The sequence below is a fragment of the Sitophilus oryzae genome, unplaced genomic scaffold, assembly GCF_002938485.1.
Source record: "Sitophilus oryzae breed Bouriz unplaced genomic scaffold, Soryzae_2.0 scaffold_1297_pilon_pilon, whole genome shotgun sequence".
NCBI lineage: Eukaryota > Metazoa > Arthropoda > Insecta > Coleoptera > Curculionidae > Sitophilus > Sitophilus oryzae.
In genome coordinates, this window is record NW_022145945.1 from 7,585,283 (window position 1) to 7,604,175 (window position 18,893).

Here is an 18,893-nt window from a genome sequence, read left to right on the forward strand (position 1 = left end):
TTTCTTAAAAAAATTATAAAAAATACAAGAACTGTCCTGAAATCAAAACTATATTTGGTATTTACGAAGAATGAAATTACTGGGCAACCTACAGTAAGATTAGCCACGAAACATGGCTAAAATACGAGTACCCGTAGGCACTTAGTGTTTCTGCCTTCCGGGTTCATCAATACGGGAGGAATCAGCAACGATGAACTAACAATCCTGAAAAAAGAAAAAGGGGAAGCAAACGAGACACTTGGTACCATTTGCAACCTGCTTAAGCAGTAGCTCGCAATTCGCAAGCGTTACTACCAAAAAACCGCTGCGGAGGTACTTCAACATATCTCGCCCCTATCACCTTGGCCCAGAGAAATCAATAAAAAAAAGATATTATCGTGGGGACTATAACTCTTACTGTGAGTTGCCCAATAATTTCATTCTTCTTTTTTATTATAGTCTCCACGATAACATCTTTTATTTAGGTATTTACTGTAGATAGCCTCTACTTACTTTTTTATAAATACGGTAATCGTATATCATACAAATTTTACGCCAAACTTTCTAAAATATAAAATAAGTTGTCTTCGTTTTTTTTTAAAAATTAAAAAATGAACAGTTTTTGTATTTATAGTATTTCAAGATTATTAGCGGTTTCGCAGACTATGTGGTTTTATATTTCATATGGCATTTTAAACAGTAAATTTTTATCAAAGCAACCCAATGATTTTTCTCTCGTATTTTACTGTTGACAGAGCCATATAAAATAATACTGCCTGTATCAGCGAAAATTATTATTAAAAAGTTTCCTCAGCGGTCAGTGCCGCATTCGGCATCTATTCTGGCTTTTGTAAGTTTGACATCTTTAGATGCGTCCTTCGAACGATTACGTGGTCCAATTGATGCCAGTGACCTGATCTGGGATGTTTACAGGTACCTTTAAACTTGTCCTTCAACATGAACCACGTGTTGGTGATGCATAGACTATACTCTGTGCATGTTGTTAATAAGCGTTCACCATTGCTATTTACGTTTCCCGTTCCATGTTTTCCCAATACGTCTGGCTATATTTCCTGTTGTCTACCGACATGAGCATTAAAGTCATCCAGCAAAATGATTCGTTCGTGCTTTGGAATTCGTTGGAGAGCATTTTGTAGAGCTTGGTAAAATTTATCCTTATCCTCAATTTTAGCGTCTAGGGTGGGAGTGTAGGCACTAATGATGTTGACGTAAGAATTGTCTGATATGGGGTACCTTAGGGTACCTTGTCTTATGGGGTACCTCATAACACGTTCGGAGACACCGATAGGCACTTCTGTTAATTTGGTGGCGATTTCGTTTTTGATTGCAATGCCTAAGCCATGAATTCTCCTGTGTGTTGCGGGGTGACCTTTCCAAAAGAAGGTGTAATGCTCCTCAGTGAGACTACCCTCATCCGCGAAGCGGGTTTCGCTAAGAGCAGCAACATCTATATTTAGTCGGTAGAGTTCCTGTGAGACCAGTGCTGTTCTCTGGTCGATTTGAATTTATCTTGTCCAGTAGAGTGCGGACGTTCCACGCCGCAAACGTGAAGCATTGACGTTTTTTGTTTCTCCGATGATACGTAACGGTTACGCTGCCGCACAGTTTTGACTGCAACTGTAGCACGGGATGACTATGGTACAGTGAGGACCGCCACGATAGTTCCCTTGTGCTACGATCTCGGCCGGACATACATACTTTAAATTTGCTCTTAAACAAAAATTCTCAAGTTTTTATTCTAGGGGCTACAGATGCCCGACGCACTACTGCCGGATATATTTTTTTGAAAGTAGTATATTTTTTGTTTTTTATAAATTAGTTCTATTTTCATGTCTTAGCTATTTAAAGTGCCCTGTTATCAAAATTGTTAATTTCGGTCACTTTAAAAATAAACAATTAATTAAAAAATTATTGCAGACTCTAACCTTCTATTGAATCTCCTACATTCAAAAGAATCTTGATTTGCATTGATTAAAAATAGCTAAAATCTATTAGTTTGAATAAAATTAATGATTTCTAAATATTTATTTCTTCTACTAGGCAATCCGAAGGTGAAAGTTTTTATATCTCATGGCGGACTATTAGGAACAACGGAAGCTATACAGTGCGGAGTTCCTGTAATCGTATTGCCTCAATTCGGCGATCAACTGAACAATGCCAAAGCTTTAGAGAATGTAGGAGGAGGAGTTGTACTTTACCTGCAAGAGGTAACTGAGGAAAAGGTTTACAACGCACTTCAAACAGTACTCAGTGCAGAGTAAGTATATTTTTACACACAGATGCAAAAAAACGCAACTTGAATTTTTTTTCAAGTTTAAAGTGGTTTTTGGTTTTTTAATTTTAGTCTTATTTTCAAAAATGTATCAAATTTAATTCATAATATCAATTTTTAACATTGAAAATGTTTCTGTTATCCTATATATGGGAGCCCAAATCGAATTAAAATGCTACATTTGCCACACCATGACGTCATATATACAAGGGTATAGGAAATCTCGGCGCAGCGGCGGCAGTCGGCCAGCGCGCGCAAAAACCATTACATCGCTAATTGTTTATTGATATATCTTTATTAGTTTAAAAGCAAAATATGGGGTTTGTTTTGATACCTTGCCAAGACATAAGCGAAACTTTTAAATTGTTTCTTTTTTTCATTTAGGCCTTCGTTTTTCGTTAAATGAAAGTTATGTTAAAAAAAAGTCTATTTTTAAACCAAATTTTCGCATGATTCAAATGAGTTACTCATATTTAAAGTTTTTTTTGGTCATAAGCGCTAATGGAAATGTTTTTTTGTAAATAATTATAAAAAATTACTCCCTACGAAGACTTTATTGTGTACTGGATCAAAAAATAAGTATTTGCTTTCTCTATACGGTGGTATTAATATATCGATTTTTGATGATAGTGCCCTTTTACCCGGTCTAATTTTGTACTACTTTCGGAATAAGGGTCCCAATATCATGTATTGTACTTCCATCCCTGAAAAATTCAGCTTGTGACACCGAAGTGAGACGTAAAGTCAAAATAAGCTTTAATCTACCTACATCATAGGTAGGTGTAGGTACTCTAGGTATATTCTACCTAGACAGTAGCTGACAGTAGTTATTAATTTGTTATCCGATAAGTAGTTGTCATTATATAAGTTTAATCATCTTATACCTCCTATAACGGTAGGTTTTGGATTTTCTCCTGATTGGTTTGTTAAACAAAAATATACTGGGCCATATAAATGTCTAACACAATACATGTATTGAATGTACTTATTTTAACCAATGCATTGTTTTCTTTTTTTAATCTCACAAATAAGAAATGTTTTATAGTTTTTATTATAAAAACAGTGATTATGCAATTTATTTGCACCCCTTACACTGTTTTCTGTAAGGGGTGTAACCAGGAGTATATTTCGTAACCTCTTACGATATAAGAGGGCACAAAGTGTTTTATTACTTAATGCTTAGATTAAAATTTAATAATATATTTGTACATAAAATAAAATAGACTAGAAAGTCAATTAATTAATATTGACGTAATTACTAAATAATTACAATTTTTTTTTCTAAGTATATTAGTGTATTTTTAGTCACCTAATTATAAAGGAGAGATATCCAACCATTGCATTATTTTACTCACAAATAAATGTTTTATGGTTTTTATTATAAAACAAGGATTAATTTATTATACACCCCTTAACCCAAACACTCCAAGGAGGATATTTCGTGACCCTTATTTAAAGTGGAGAAGCTTTATTAGTCAATGTTTTAATTACCCAGCGTCTTTAATAAAAATCTAATGTAATTTTTCATAGAAATGATTTGACATAAAAAGCAAATTTTATCTAAAAACTTATTGATTATTTACAAGGAGTAAACCGCTGACAAATGTCTGTATACTAGTGCCAAAGTAATGCCAAAAATAGAAATCAAATACAAAAATTTCTCATATAATGCCTCGCTAATGCCAAGCTGATTCCAATATAATACCACGAATAATATGTAACACATTTGTTTAGCGAATTAACCTGTAACAATAGTGGTAGGTACGTGCACAGATTTTTTCCTAGGTAACTCAAAAGTCGTTAAAAAGTCTAATTATATTTAAAGAATCATATTTCTTTAAAAAATTAACCTGTAACAATAGTGGTAGGTACGCGCACAGATTTTTTCGCTAGGTAACTTATTAAGTCGTTAAACAGGCCTATAAAAGCTATAAAAACATAGGTAACTAATATTTATAATTTCATTCGAGTTTTAATCTCAAATAATAAATGTTTTTTCTGGTGTATTTCTGAAGTGTTCATTATTAAAAGTAGATATTCTTCAAGTTATGTGAAGTAATAAGGAATGTTTCCGGTGAGACCGCGTATATGTCACCGGATTCTGGTTAGTATAAAGACTTTTATCTATAGAAATAGTTTTTTCTATATTTTTCTTTCAAAATAAGACTAATTTCTTCTTATTCTTTTAAATATTACAGTGTTTCTTTTTCCTAAAATATTATAGGTACTTAATTTTCGCTTAAAATTAAAAAATCACAAATGGAGGAAAATATACGTTATTGAATAAAGTTTATACAAATCACTTTACCATACTGTAGACACAAGTGGCCAGGGTCACGACACCGCGCGCCGCCGAAGAGGAATCGGCCTACGTTTGGCTAAACAGGCTGGAGACGGTGGACTACGATATTGGCGAGTCTGAATATTTATAAAAATTTGCAAAGTAAAATATGTTGGAAAAATAATTAATCATTATACATACATACTACAAATAATTAATCATCATACATAAAATCCATACATATAATAAATCCATACATTAAAAGCTCAAAGGTTTTTTTTGTTGCATCCATCCCGCCGAAACCGCTTCACCAATCTTGATGATTCTTTTTTTAAATGAAAGGTATATATGTGTAGATTTGTTATGAAGTATTTTTCTAGTGCTTAATGGCTATTTCTTTGTGTAAAACGACTAAATACTAAAACATACCTGAAAAACACCTCCACACAATACCTCCAGAAATAAATTATTTGTCATTGTCAGTGGTGTGTCAGTGAGATTATATATTAAGTTTTTTAGATATTTTAGGAGTGAGTTCATACCGCCAGCTATAGATACATAAATATTAGCACAAAGATTCGTATAAACGACATTAGTGAATTAGCTACACAAAGCGATTTTAGGAAGTTCATCCTCTTAGAGAGTAAAATTATGTCGGAACAGTTTGTTGTATGAAAATTCCTTACTATTTGGTCTAGAAGAATGAAATCCTACAAAAAGAATTAGAAGAAAATTTTGAAATTCATCAACCAAATGGGTAAAGTTAGTAAAAATTTATATAAAAGTTGGTGACCTCTGGATTATACACATAAAAATTGGCACAAAGATAAAGCAGATTTATGAAATTTATACACTTAGGGAGTAGAAGAGGGAATGAAAGTTTGCTGTACGAAAATGCAGTACTATAACATTATAAACCAGACAGTATAAAATTTTATACAAGGGTTTATTTAGTGACATCATAACGAAATATATCTTCCTTAATTATCCTTCAAAGAATAAAAAATAACCTATAAAGAGAGTATTAGTGCTCTTAATAAATAAAAAGAAGATGAAAAATAAAAAACATCTATGCTCACTACTAGCTCTCTATAAATTAGTAAAAAATCATTTAAATCAATGCATGAACGATTCGAGGTGGAACGCGAACGTAGTCGCGGGAAAAGGCTAGTAATTTATTAAATTATTTTATTTAACTGACTAATTTTCATTGAAAAGGAATTTTTGTAATTTGCCACTATATTAGTTAAAAACTAAGAAACTCATATCAAATTTAAGTTTTGCGATTTTGACTTATACTTTTTACAAAATCTGAACATATTTTAAAAGAAAAAAAGCTTTTGATAATATTTGTGTAGATTGACTACAAGTTGTATAACATAAATTTCTACGACCGGTCTACCTAGTGGTCTGCAGCATCGCCTTGTGGTGCAAACGTGGGCTTGTTAATCTCTGACGTGACGCACAACAGCCAAGAAAAACAGAAGCGTGGCTAAGAAATTTAGTAATTTAAAAAAAAGTCTTTTAGATACAGTAGTAGGTATTAAAAAGTTTTGTGTTTAAATAGAGTTTGCCTTTAACAGTTAAAAAATTATATCTTAAAGTGTAACTTTCCGTAAGAATTCTTTATCTGTCATCGATCATGATCTGTCATCATGTTAACCTGATGTTTTGTATGTTATTTTGTTTTTTTGCTTGTTTGTTTCACGGATAGGTGCGATCGCATAATTATTATTGATAATGTTTTATTTAATGTTAACATTACTACTTTTTCAGTGAATCTTTAAATCTGTTGTTTTTTGTTAAGTTCGTTATTCAATCATATGTATGTAATACACTCATATTAACACTAATCATATTTTTACGTTTTTATTCATCATTTTCAATGACCCCCCCCCCCCGGTTGCATCTTTGTAAAGGACTGTGAATTTTTTTATAAACTTTAGTATTTGGCTTATCATTCAAGATTAATTGAAGGGTTGTTTTTATCCTAACTTTAAAACACCCTGTGCATTAGTTTCTTGAGTAACTTTTCCTAAAACTTTATTTTTCGATCGGAACCATGTCTCTTGAGCATTTTGATTTTTTTACTAATGTCAACACATGCCTTTGGGGTGTTTTAAAGATAAGGTAAAAAAAACTTTTCAATTAACCCTGTATAATAAGACAAATACTAAGGTTTATAATAAACTGAGTTTACGAATTAAAGTTGATATATTTATATAGAGATTACAAAAAAATCAAGGAAATACGGCCGAGATTAAAAAAAATAACATTTTATAACAAACTTGACCAAAAATGTTTCCGTTGCGTTTTTTTGCATCTTAGTGTATACCATTTAAAAATAATTTTTACTCGATTTAAAAATAAATTACAACCTTATTAAGGCCAACTGGCTGTAGAATGAGTGAGAGGGGGGTTAATCACTGCGACCTTAAAGATCTATTGTGCCCCCTTCCTTGAGTCAATACACAGTCTATAACCCATCATACCTCTGTTGTAGAAGGGACAGGGTATTTCCCATCCTTCTCTGACAACAGATGTTCTTCCTCCGAGGGTACACACCCCTTCACGGTTGGAGTTTGGCCCTCCTTGCCCTTCACAGTCGAGTAGCTTGCCTCCGGCTGAGGTACCCGTGGGGTGGAGGCTGGAGGATCTGTCTCCATTTTCTCCACGTCTTAAGATCTAAGTTAAGTCTCTCCTTAGACCTGATACCGGTTTTGTCCCGTATCTATAATAGAGGATATGCCCCTCTTTCTCTATTGCCTCCTTGGATTTGAGGTCAATTCCTATTGTGAGGACCTGACCATGACCCTCCTCCCTCGAGTTGATGACTCGCCAACTCGATGCCTTTACATTAAAGTTCTGACCCTGGATAAAAGGCTTAGCACGTAGGTGGTGTCTTTCCCCTTGCTCCTCGGCAAAAAAAACCGTGATGGCCCCTTTAGGAATGTTTTCTCCTTTCACTGCAACCAGTTCCGGCCCCTGCCAATTTTTAAGCTTAGGTGCGATTGCCACCAACCAATTCACCGATTCTTGAGATACACAATCTATAAGGATCTCCAGTATACCCACTTCTCGAGACGTTTGCTGGTCAGTGGTCAAAGCAACCTCTGGGAAATCCTTTGGCAGCACCGCCATTTTCACTTGTCCAGCAATATCGGCAAAGCTGGTGATACGTCCCTGCTTGACACCCGGTGTTGGACGGCTTTCCAGGCTGCCTTTTTTCTCTCCCTGCCGGAGAAGAGGTGCCTCATTAGAGGTTCTCGCTCCCTCTCTTGCTCTTTGATGGAGATGAGTCAGGTTGTTTCTTGGTTTCATTACTCTCCACTTTTCGGAGGAGTGTTTTCGCTTTTGCTTCCTCTGGAGCAAGTCCTTCATGGAGCAGTCGGAGGTATCTCCGTGCTTCTGCTCCTCTCAGAACTACTCTCAAAGGATCGTCTAGCCCGCCTGGTTGACCCAGGCCGGGTAGACAAAACGGCAGCTTGTGTAGCTTATTGGGTCCAGAGGTAGACTCCCGACTCTTACTAGAGGAAGTGGTAGCTTGTGTGCCACTTGCGGAAGCTGGTCTCGCGCAAGTGTCAGCCGCCTCTCCTGTAGTTCCCTTTGAGATTGGTCATTAAAATATAATGACGTCTAGGGCCTGACCTCGCCAAAATTATCATCGATTTTCGTTCCCAGCCGCCTTCACGCCGTTTTTTTTCAATCGTATTGTATATCAATCCATTGCGTATTGAAATAATTAATAGCATATCTATCTTTTATTGTTAGTAAATTTTTGTTAAACAAAGATTCTAAAAATAGTTTGTTTACAGATATCAACTGAATGCAAAGGCATTGTCCAGCCGTTTCAAAGACAGACCGTTGCCTGCAATGGACACTGCGGTCTACTGGATAGAGCACGTGGCGAGACATAAGGGAGCTGATCATATGCGGTCTCCGGCTATTAATTTACCTTTTTATCAATATTTCCTTATAGATGTCATCGCTTTTCTAGCTTTAGTTAGTCTTATTTCTAGTTATTTATTCTTTAGAATTTCGAAAGTAGTATTAAGGTCGGTACTAACTCGAAACAAAACCAAAGAAAAAAGTTCCTGATTTTAGATATTTTCATATTTTGTGATAAGCGGTTTTTTATTGATATTAATTAGAATTAGCTAAAACATGTTATTTAGTTAAAAATATATTTATAAAATTATTCTGAAGTTTTAATTATTCTTAAACTGTGTGCTGACAGTTGATTTTTTACTTAGTCAGGATATCAAAAATATTAGTATTTCTTGAAAAAATCTGGGGCTTTAGCCGCTGAAAGAGAAACCTACAAAATAAAAAAGAAATTAAAAAAGCATAGGTATTTGAAGTGAAACTTCTTATTTAACAGCTATTAAATTGAAGGATTTGAAGGACATATGTTTAAAAAAGTGACATATAATGTTGTTTTAATATTTTTTGCTGCTTTATAATTGCTGTATATTATTATTTTCAATTTATTTCTGTAATCTGTACATTTTCTGTTTCATCAATAGCCTGCAAATTTTGTGGAATACCACCCAAAATACACACTTTTATGCAAATGCCTAATAAAGCTAACGTTTAAATGTATTTAAGAAGAGAATTTTGAACCTAACCAACAATTCGTATTTATACGTGTACCAGCGACTTCGTTCGCGTGGAATTAATCATTTGTAATGGTGTTGATAAAGCAAAGCAAGAATTTCCATTAACATACAAACTGGATAAAATTTTCTCACATTTATGTCAGCATGAGAAAAAACAATATGGCGATATTATTATATAACTTGGTAATATTTGAGGGGTAATTTCATCTCGTTGGAATTTCACTTTCGAAAAATCCGTTTGCTAAAAATAAACTTTTTACGTCAAGCAGTTTAAGCAGAATCGTGGTTAAGAAATTACCCAACTTTTTGAAACACCCTGTATGATTTTTTTAAATATTTCAAAATATGTAAAAAACCAAATAAATTATGCTTGTCAAAGCGTTTTCCCGAAAGACTTACCGTTTTTTAAATAACAAATATTGTAATATTTGAGGGGCGTTTTCACCCTCTTGGAATTTGATATTCGAGAAACACCTCCTAATCGAACCTCTACACCCCACAGTCAATTCGTTGGCCAAAAATCAGCTTTAAACGTCAAGCAGTTTAAGCAGAATCGTGTTTACTCAATGGTCATATTTTATGAAACACCCTGTATAAATTTATAAAAAATCTTAAAATATGTAAAACAACAAAATAAAATATACGTATTTAAGAGTTTTTCCGAAAAACTTACCGGTTTTTAAATATTTTTTTTTTTATATTTAAGAGATAGTTTCACCACCTTAGAATTCGAGTTTCGAAAAATCCCTTCTTATCGAACAACTACACCCTAAAGTCAATCTGTTTTCCAAAAATCAGCTTTTTACGTCAAGCTCTTTAAGCAGGATCGTGATTAATCAATGACCAGATTTTTCGAAATACCTTGTATACATTTTTAAAAAATCTTAAAATATGTAAAAAAACAAAATAAAATATACGTGTTTAAGCGTTTTTTCGGAAACTTTACCGTTTTTTTAAATAAAAATATTGTAATATTTGAGGGGTGGTTTCACCCTCTTGGAACTGGAATTTCGAAAAATCCCTTCTTATCGAACCTCTTGACCCTAGAATCAACCCGTATGCCGAAATTGAGCTTCTTACGTTGAGTGGTTTGAGCAGGATCGTGATTAATCAGTATGTCAGTCGCTTAAGGGGATTTTATATGTATATTAGTATAGATTCTCGTTGATTATTATTGGTTTGAAATAAATCTGACAATTTTCTCAAATAAAAATACGAGTTGCTTAACTCTAATAATTCTAATTCTGAGCTAGCAAACGAGCTAGATGTTTTATCTAGACCGTTATTCGGAAGTTACAAACCTATCGATATCGATAAATATTTACTTTCTAGCACACAGCCAGAGGATATTCGTACACCATCAGGTACAGTATCAAGTTTGTTATAATGATTTTCTTAGCTTTAAGTCAAATGTTTTTTGGTGTTTGCGCGATATTTATCACTTTTTGTTTGTATCGTGTCAAGGCCATGACATGTTATCATATGGGCTTAATTTAAACACTCTGTTTTTTATGTTAGAATAGCATATTTAAAAAGTACTTGTTTGAATTACCCTGAGTCACATTAAAATCTTATCGATAAAATTTTGATAAACAAATATCTGATTTACGAGTATTATAACTACAATACGAGCATTACTTCATATATTTTATGTTTACTTTAAATACAGAGAATAAAAAAATAGGTGTATATTGACGCCAAACATACAGGTTGAGTCTTAAATAAGTGCAAATATTTCTAAGTGGTATACTGGTGCGTTTCAAAAGTGGCTCACCCCCTATAACTTTTTTATTTTTTCAGATGAAAAACGAGATTTCATATGTTAAAATTTGACATAAATTAGGACTGATTCACGTATTCAATTGTTGTTGGTCACTTCCTATTTCACCGGAAATGACTACAACTTTTGATTTTTAAATATTACCCTCGGTATATTTTTACTTTATTCGATAAAAAATGACATTCTGAATAGAATGACATATCATACGTCAACTTTTGACATTTTCGCATATGGTTTATTTGAAATTGTAACATACGGTTCATAACGAAAATTTGCCTCGAAATACCAAGTGTGTGGTACCAAATTATTCATAAAAAATGCTTTTTGCAAATATGCTAATGCGCCACTCTGTTACATTTGAAAAAATTCAAATATGATCAAAATACGAATTGGGAATATTTTAAACGGCCAGAACAAAATAGGCGTTCAAATCTATTTTTCCAAGGCTCCTTGATTAAAAATCAGGGTTTGTCACACAGCCATTAAAATTTAAAATACATTTTTTTCTTAAACGAAAATGTCAAAAGTTGACATGTGATATGGCATTCTATTCAGTGTGTCATTTTCTATCGAATAAAATAAAAATACCGATGGTGCCATTTAAAAATCAAAAGTTGTTATTATTTCCGGTAAAACAGGAAGTGACTAAAAACAATTGAATACGTCAATCAATCCAAATTTATGTGATAACCTAATATACCGAATATCGTTTTTTTATCTGAAAAAATATAGTTATAGGGGTGAGCCACTTTTGAGACGCACCCGGTATAATTTTGTAGCCAGATTCATTTCCCCAAAAATGTCTTCCGGCTATTTCGCCATTAGAAAAAAATCAGCAATATAAAGTAGGTTTCTTTATAAAATTGGTAGTATTACAACATATAGTAGTAAATTTGGGGTCGCACCACTCTGGCACTTTGTGCCATTGTATGGGTTTTTTAATCGCGGTGCGATCCCTTTAGACACACATTTATTAATACTAATATTATTCTGTAAAACTTAATGGGGTCTAATAAAGAAATATGAATTTGAATTTGAATTTGAAATTAAATTTACAAGAAATTTATTCAAAAAAATTATTTTTTTAATTTTCAAAGTAAAATTATCTTAAAAGTCGGTTATTTTAGACTTATTTGAAAAACGGTAAAGAGAAAATGTGTTTCTTTTATCGAGATCTTTTTTACCAGCCCTGAAAATATTTGCACTTATTTAAGACTCACTCTGTATATGATATTCTGAAATTTTATATTTTTTCAGTCATTACAAACACATAATAATTATTAATAGAACACTATTAATTCTGTAAACTTTGATATTATTGACTAAAGATTACCTAACTGAAAATATCTGTATTTTTATTATCACTTAAACTTTTGTTTTATTGGCTGTAAAACATTTCAATAAACCACTCGACGCGCGACGCGCTACTATAATCTATCACATTTTACCTCTATCTATTTTTATCTAAATATATCCCAAAACGAAAATAAAACTACTCGTCGAAATTTCCCTACATCTGAAACAATACGTAACAGCGAGTATCGAGATAAACAGATAAAATATAAGTCTATTACGGTGACTGATAACCTCATTCGTTACTAGTGAGTTTGACAGGCTACATCACCGGCCCGGTTGAACACCTGTTATCCAGAAATTACCTTCTCTCTAGCGTCCCCCGAGACAAGCGAACAATATGGTAAGGATTACATTATTTTTAAGCCCCATACCTATCACATTAATCAAAAGTTCTCCATTGATTTCATCTTATCTCCACAATGTTTTCTATATGCTTCAGTAACACTGTAAATATCTTAAAAGACGCAATACTATTAACGCAAAAAAATATAACCATTATAATTCATTATTTACATTTATTTATAGATCTAGTTCTTAGATCATTATGATTCCTAGACACCTCCTTTCGTCGAAACATTGTAACCAACATAAGTCATTTCGACGTCACATGAGGGCAAAGAAAAAATCAATAAATCAGTGCATAGAAAAATATAACCATTATAATTCACTTACATTTCTTTATACCTGGTGCGTCTCAAAAGTGGCTCACCCCTATAGCTTTTTTATTTTTTCAGATAAAAAAATGAGATTTGATATGTTAGTACATGACATAAATTAGGATTGACGTATTCAATTGTTTTTGGCCACTTCCTGTTTCACCGGAAATGATTAAAACTTTTGATTTCTAAATGGCACCCTCGGTATTTTTATACTTTATTCGATAGAAAATGACATTCTGAATAGAATGTCATTTGAATAAGTCAATCAATCCTAATTTATATCATATACTAACATACCAAATCTCGTGTTTTTTAACTGAAAAAATAAAAAAGTTATAGGGGTTAGCGACTTTTGAGACGCACCCGGTAGATCTAGTTCTTAGATCATAATGATTCCTAGACACGTCCTTTCGTCGAAACACTGTAACCAACATAAGTCATGTCGATGTCATATGAGGGCAAAGAAAATTTCAATAAATTAGTGCATAGAAAAATATTTAACACTTTCTGTTGAGATTTACATGCTTAGTAGAGTTTCATAACACGATATTTCTTAATGTAAATCTAATGAAAAATCTATTAAATTGAAGGATTTAAAGGACATGTGTTTTAAAAAGTGTAGTTTGAAATGTTGAAAAAGTAATAAATTATAAAAATATTTTTTTACGCGCAAAAATAGTTTTTTTCGTGTAACAAATAGTTTTAGGCGCAAAATATTGTTTTTTTCGTCTCGCGCTTGTGTGTCACGGTCTTGAATTTTTACTCCTGGGCTACACTTCCTTTTAAACCTGAAATTATATTCAGTTTTTTAATAAATAGTATATATTTCATTGACAATATTTTAAAAATAAAATGCAAATTATTCAATAAAGATAATCAATAAAATATAGTCTAAGAACTAACAACGTTTTTGAGAAAGTATTTTAAGAAAGCTGGCTTTAATACATCTTTTGCTATGCCCTCTGGAACAGCGTGCGTGTCGTCTGGCTGCCGATAGATGTTGCGTTCACTACTGCTTGTGTTAACTATAATATTCTTTGCTACTGCGCATTGAAAGAAGATTCTATATATTTTTTTAAATTCCGTTAAATACTAGTATTCAATGTAAATCATAATACCTATGAAGCGAGAAGTCCAGAGTTCAATACTGTTATTTATTATTATAGTTTATATCCTGATAGTAGAGTATTATTTTTTTTAATCACCAAAATTATTTAATACTTTACTAATAAAATATAAACGAAAATAAAATAAAAAAGTTTACCCCGAGCCGGTATTGAACTCTGGACTTCTAGCTTTATAGGCTGAACGTTTTTGCGCCGCGCTATGGAGACTTGTTTTATTTATATTCAATACTAGTATTTAAAAGACTAGATAAAAATATAGGAGCTTCTTTCAATGCGCAGTAGTGAACGCAACCTCTATCGGCAGCCAGACGGCCTCTCCGCTGTTCCAGAGAGCATAGTAAAAGATATATCAAAGAGCTAGCTTTCTTAAAATATGTGTTTTCCTAGGTCTCGTACTAATAACGTCTGTGCAGTCCGTGCAACTATTTGTTGCTACCTAATGACAACATAATACTATTATTTACTACGCCTATTCTTTATTTTCACTGAATATTGCTTTTATCACACTACAATATAATCAATGTTTATTTTTAAGTATTTTATCTTTTGATTTCGTTACGAAGGAATGTCTGGGACAAAATATAATTTAAATTTACTGTTTCAAAAAATTTCTCTAACGTCTATATATGTATAAAACAATAACTTACGGTCATTTAACTATTTTCAGCGTGAATGCATCTCTGTCCACATCGGCCAGGCGGGTGTCCAGATCGGCAACGCCTGCTGGGAGCTCTACTGCCTGGAGCACGGTATCCAGCCCGACGGATACATGCCATCCAATAAAACCGTCGCCGGCTCTACCGACGACAGTTTCAGCACATTCTTCAGCGAAACGGGAAATGGCAAACACGTTCCCCGCACCGTTTTCGTTGACCTGGAACCCACCGTAGTCGACGAAGTACGTACAGGTACTTACAGACAACTCTTCCACCCGGAACAACTCATCACTGGAAAAGAAGATGCGGCTAACAACTATGCCAGAGGTCACTACACTATTGGAAAGGAGCTAATTGATACTGTATTGGAACGCGTTAGGAAACTGGCTGATAATTGTACAGGTCTTCAAGGGTTTTTGGTTTTCCATTCGTTTGGTGGTGGAACAGGATCCGGATTCACCTCGTTGCTTATGGAAAGACTGTCTGTTGACTATGGCAAGAAATCGAAGCTTGAATTCGCAATTTATCCGGCTCCTCAAGTTTCTACAGCGGTTGTGGAACCGTACAACTCGATTTTAACAACTCACACTACTCTGGAACATACCGATTGTGCTTTCATGGTGGACAACGAAGCTTTGTACGACATTTGCAGGCACAACTTAGGAATCGAGCGTCCAACTTACACAAACTTAAACAGACTCATCGGACAAATTGTATCATCCATCACAGCCTCTTTACGTTTTGATGGTTCCCTCAATGTCGATCTAGCGGAATTCCAAACTAACTTAGTTCCATACCCTCGAATCCACTTCCCTCTAGCTACCTACGCTCCTGTGATATCCGCTGACAAGGCATATCACGAACAACTCTCCGTGGCCGATATCACAGCCGCTTGCTTCGAACCGGCCAATCAAATGGTAAAGTGCAACCCAAGGCATGGAAAATACATGGCTTGCTGCTTGCTATATCGTGGAGACGTTGTTCCTAAAGACGTCAATGCTGCCATAATTTCCATGAAAACCAAAACCAACATTCAATTCGTCGACTGGTGCCCTACAGGTTTCAAGGTTGGTATAAACTATCAACCTCCAACAGTAGTACCTGGGGCAGATTTGGCCAAAGTACAACGTGCTGTTTGTATGTTAGCTAATACAACTGCTATTGCTGAAGCATGGGCGAGATTGGACCATAAGTTCGACCTGATGTATGCTAAGAGGGCTTTTGTTCATTGGTACGTGGGTGAAGGTATGGAAGAAGGAGAGTTTAACGAAGCCCGTGAAGATTTGGGGGCTTTGGAGAAGGATTATGAGGAAATCGCTACTGATTTTGCGAATGATGAAGCAGAAGAAGCTGAAGAATATTAAAATTTTTGATTTTGTATATTAAGTATTTAAGATTTAATTTAATTAAATACTCTGCCATTGCGTTACGAATAATTTAATAAGAATTATCTTATCTTAAATAAATACGTATTTTGAATCATACTTACTATTTGATTTATATTTTAAAGATACATTTGTTTGTTCGGCACTCCAAATATTTATAAACGTGTATATGCATGTTATTTCCATATAACAATGTGCGTTATCTATCTATTCTGTGCCCTGTGTCCCATGAATATACATAAATAATAATAAATAACATACGAATAGCTTTTAAAACACAAGATACACTTATATCCATTTTAACCCACAGTAAACCAATGAACACTGGACAATAAACAAAAAATGTAATATACAAAATCTCATGTGAATGTGATAAATGTTATATTGGTGAAACATCTATACCCTTAAATGTTCGAATTAAAGAACATAAAGATTATTTAAGAAAGGGCGATTATCACAAATCTAAAATTTGTCAGCATTCATGGAACACAGGGTAGATATTATAAAAAAAGGTCTTAGCTTCTAAACGAAAAAAATAAAAGAGGGTTTTTTAATACAGTCTATTTACTATAAATAAATGTATTGCTCATGCTCAGGCATCTGTAGAGGTTAGTAATGTATGGCTATTGCTTTTTTTATTTTTTAATCAAAATAACATAAATAAACATAAGTAAAAATTAAAGACAAATAAAAAATAATCATACAGAAAATTTGAGGATATAATATCATATTAACAGAACGTCAACGGTTTTTATAGATGTATAGGCTAGGTGCATTCTTTGTCAGTGCTGCCACCTGAGGAATATCGTAAAGAACAAGAATATATACACGCGTTTAAATAGTGAGTATACGAAACATTTAGTATTTAATTCTAAAAGTGTTAGGGTAGTTATAAAAAAATGTTTGTCCGTTAGGCAATTTTCTATATTAGTAAAGCACTGCTGACAAGTAGGTCTCCATTGGATTAACGCAGCAGTGTTTACAAAAAATAACTATTTTATTTTGTAGATTTTCTTGCAGTACAAGTGGCGAAATACCTATAGGACTTTAAAAAAAGCAATTTACAAGATTTATTAAAAAGAGCTCTCCATATACCATTCACAATAAATCTATATAGGTCAAAATAACATTACATCACTATCGATCTTAACAACAATATAGGTATTTTTCCTTCAATAAAAATAAATATAAGTATTTCAAAAACATTGTATACCTATTACGTGAAAATTAAGAATAGTCAAGAAATAAAATAATCTTATCTAAAGTCAATACAAAAGTTATGTCTATTTTAATTGGATTATCATTTAATAGTTACTCTCCATTGTATTATTCTAAAATCTGAATTTTCTCTTAACCAGTGGCGCACCACGATTTTTCTTTTAGTACCTCTGTTTTGCAATTAATTGATTCTTCCTAGCCAACTGGACGCCGTTTTTGGATCATACTGTATAAATAATCATATATAGCCCAACGAGAAGATATCTGACAGTGACAGTTGTTTTCTGTCAAGGCTTTTTTGCCTACATGATGTACAGGGTGATAATTTGAAACGAACAGTATTTAATATTGATTAATTGAAAACGAACAGTACCTTATATTGCCTAAGTATGAAAATTTGGCGAGAAACACGTAAATTTACATATCAAGGGGGACAATTTTTGAGGCATTTGTTGTCGTGTTACTTTCAACTCCTTGACCTCCAGTGCACCTACCCCTAAAATTTTAAATAGCAGCCCCTATTTTTTTTACCATATTTGTGTTTCTTATAGAATTCTACATAAACTGTATTATTTTTTTGAGAATTTTATAAGGAACACAAAAATGGTAAATGAAATAGGGGTTGCCATTTAAAATTTTAGGGGTAGGTGCCCTGGGGGTTAAAGGGTTGAAAGTAACACGACAACAAATGCCTCAAAAAATGTCCCCCTTGATATGTAAATTGACGCATTTCTCGCCAAATTTTCATACTGTCATCGGTAGAGGTAATATTATATACTGTTCGTTTTCAAATTGTCACCCTGTATGTAAGCCAGTGATTATTGTTCTTACAGTGTCATACTCTATAAAAAGCGTAAGCTACCTTTTGCATGTATTTGTGATGTGTGTCATAAGTGTTTAACAAGTACACTGATTAGATCAATGTTAATATAAATGTTTATAAACAAGTTAGTAAGCCTACAATCACTAAAATATGGATACAGTTTTCGTATATTCTTATACTAGATGCAATTGGTCATAGTTGCGATAAGATAATATATCTATAAGTCAGATCAAAATACTGCACAAAATACTTGTATTTACCCTTGAAACGGATATTAACCTATCTCATATTGAAATTCACAAGCATGATGATCCGCTCAATACTTTGTTAAAGTTTAAAATAACCAAAAATTTGGGACCTGATGGTCTTCCCAGTTTATTTTTAAGAGAATGCCCAGTAAGATCACGATTAGTATTGAGTATTTTTCATAATCTGGATGCTCCAATATGGATTGCATATAAATATATATCTTTCCAAATTGGAGAAAAAGTGAACTCCTAATAAATGACACAGAAGAATTAGGTAGTACTTATGAAAGAAACTCAATCATATTCAAATTTAGAATGCCACTTTATCTAAAGAAGAAAGCATTCGACCAATATGTACTACCAGTCGTATGCATGCGAAACCTGCAGTGTGATTTTGTAAACATATTTTCTTTCTAGCGACTCATCAATCGTATAAAAATAGCATTGGCTAGACAAGAAATTTCTTGTT

General features: G+C 33.3%; 2 protein-coding genes across 2 annotated transcripts in view; both read left to right on the plus strand.

The window, feature by feature from the left end:
* Positions 1 to 8,725, plus strand: part of LOC115874677 (UDP-glucuronosyltransferase 2B13-like) — a 44,204-nt gene extending 35,479 nt beyond the window's left edge. The window contains exons 6-7 of the mRNA XM_030889896.1: positions 2,041 to 2,257; positions 8,369 to 8,725. Coding sequence (XP_030745756.1) covers positions 2,041 to 2,257; positions 8,369 to 8,651 — 500 coding nt within the window. The 3' untranslated portion in view covers positions 8,652 to 8,725. The remainder of the gene's footprint in view (positions 1 to 2,040; positions 2,258 to 8,368) is intronic.
* Positions 8,726 to 12,340: 3,615 nt separating this feature from the next.
* LOC115874678 (tubulin alpha-3 chain-like) lies at positions 12,341 to 16,183 on the plus strand. The gene is made up of 2 exons (XM_030889897.1): positions 12,341 to 12,648; positions 14,762 to 16,183. Exons 1-2 carry the CDS (start codon positions 12,646 to 12,648, stop codon positions 16,112 to 16,114), a joined length of 1,356 nt encoding a protein of 451 aa, XP_030745757.1. The 5' UTR covers positions 12,341 to 12,645; the 3' UTR covers positions 16,115 to 16,183.
* Positions 16,184 to 18,893: the final 2,710 nt, after the last annotated feature.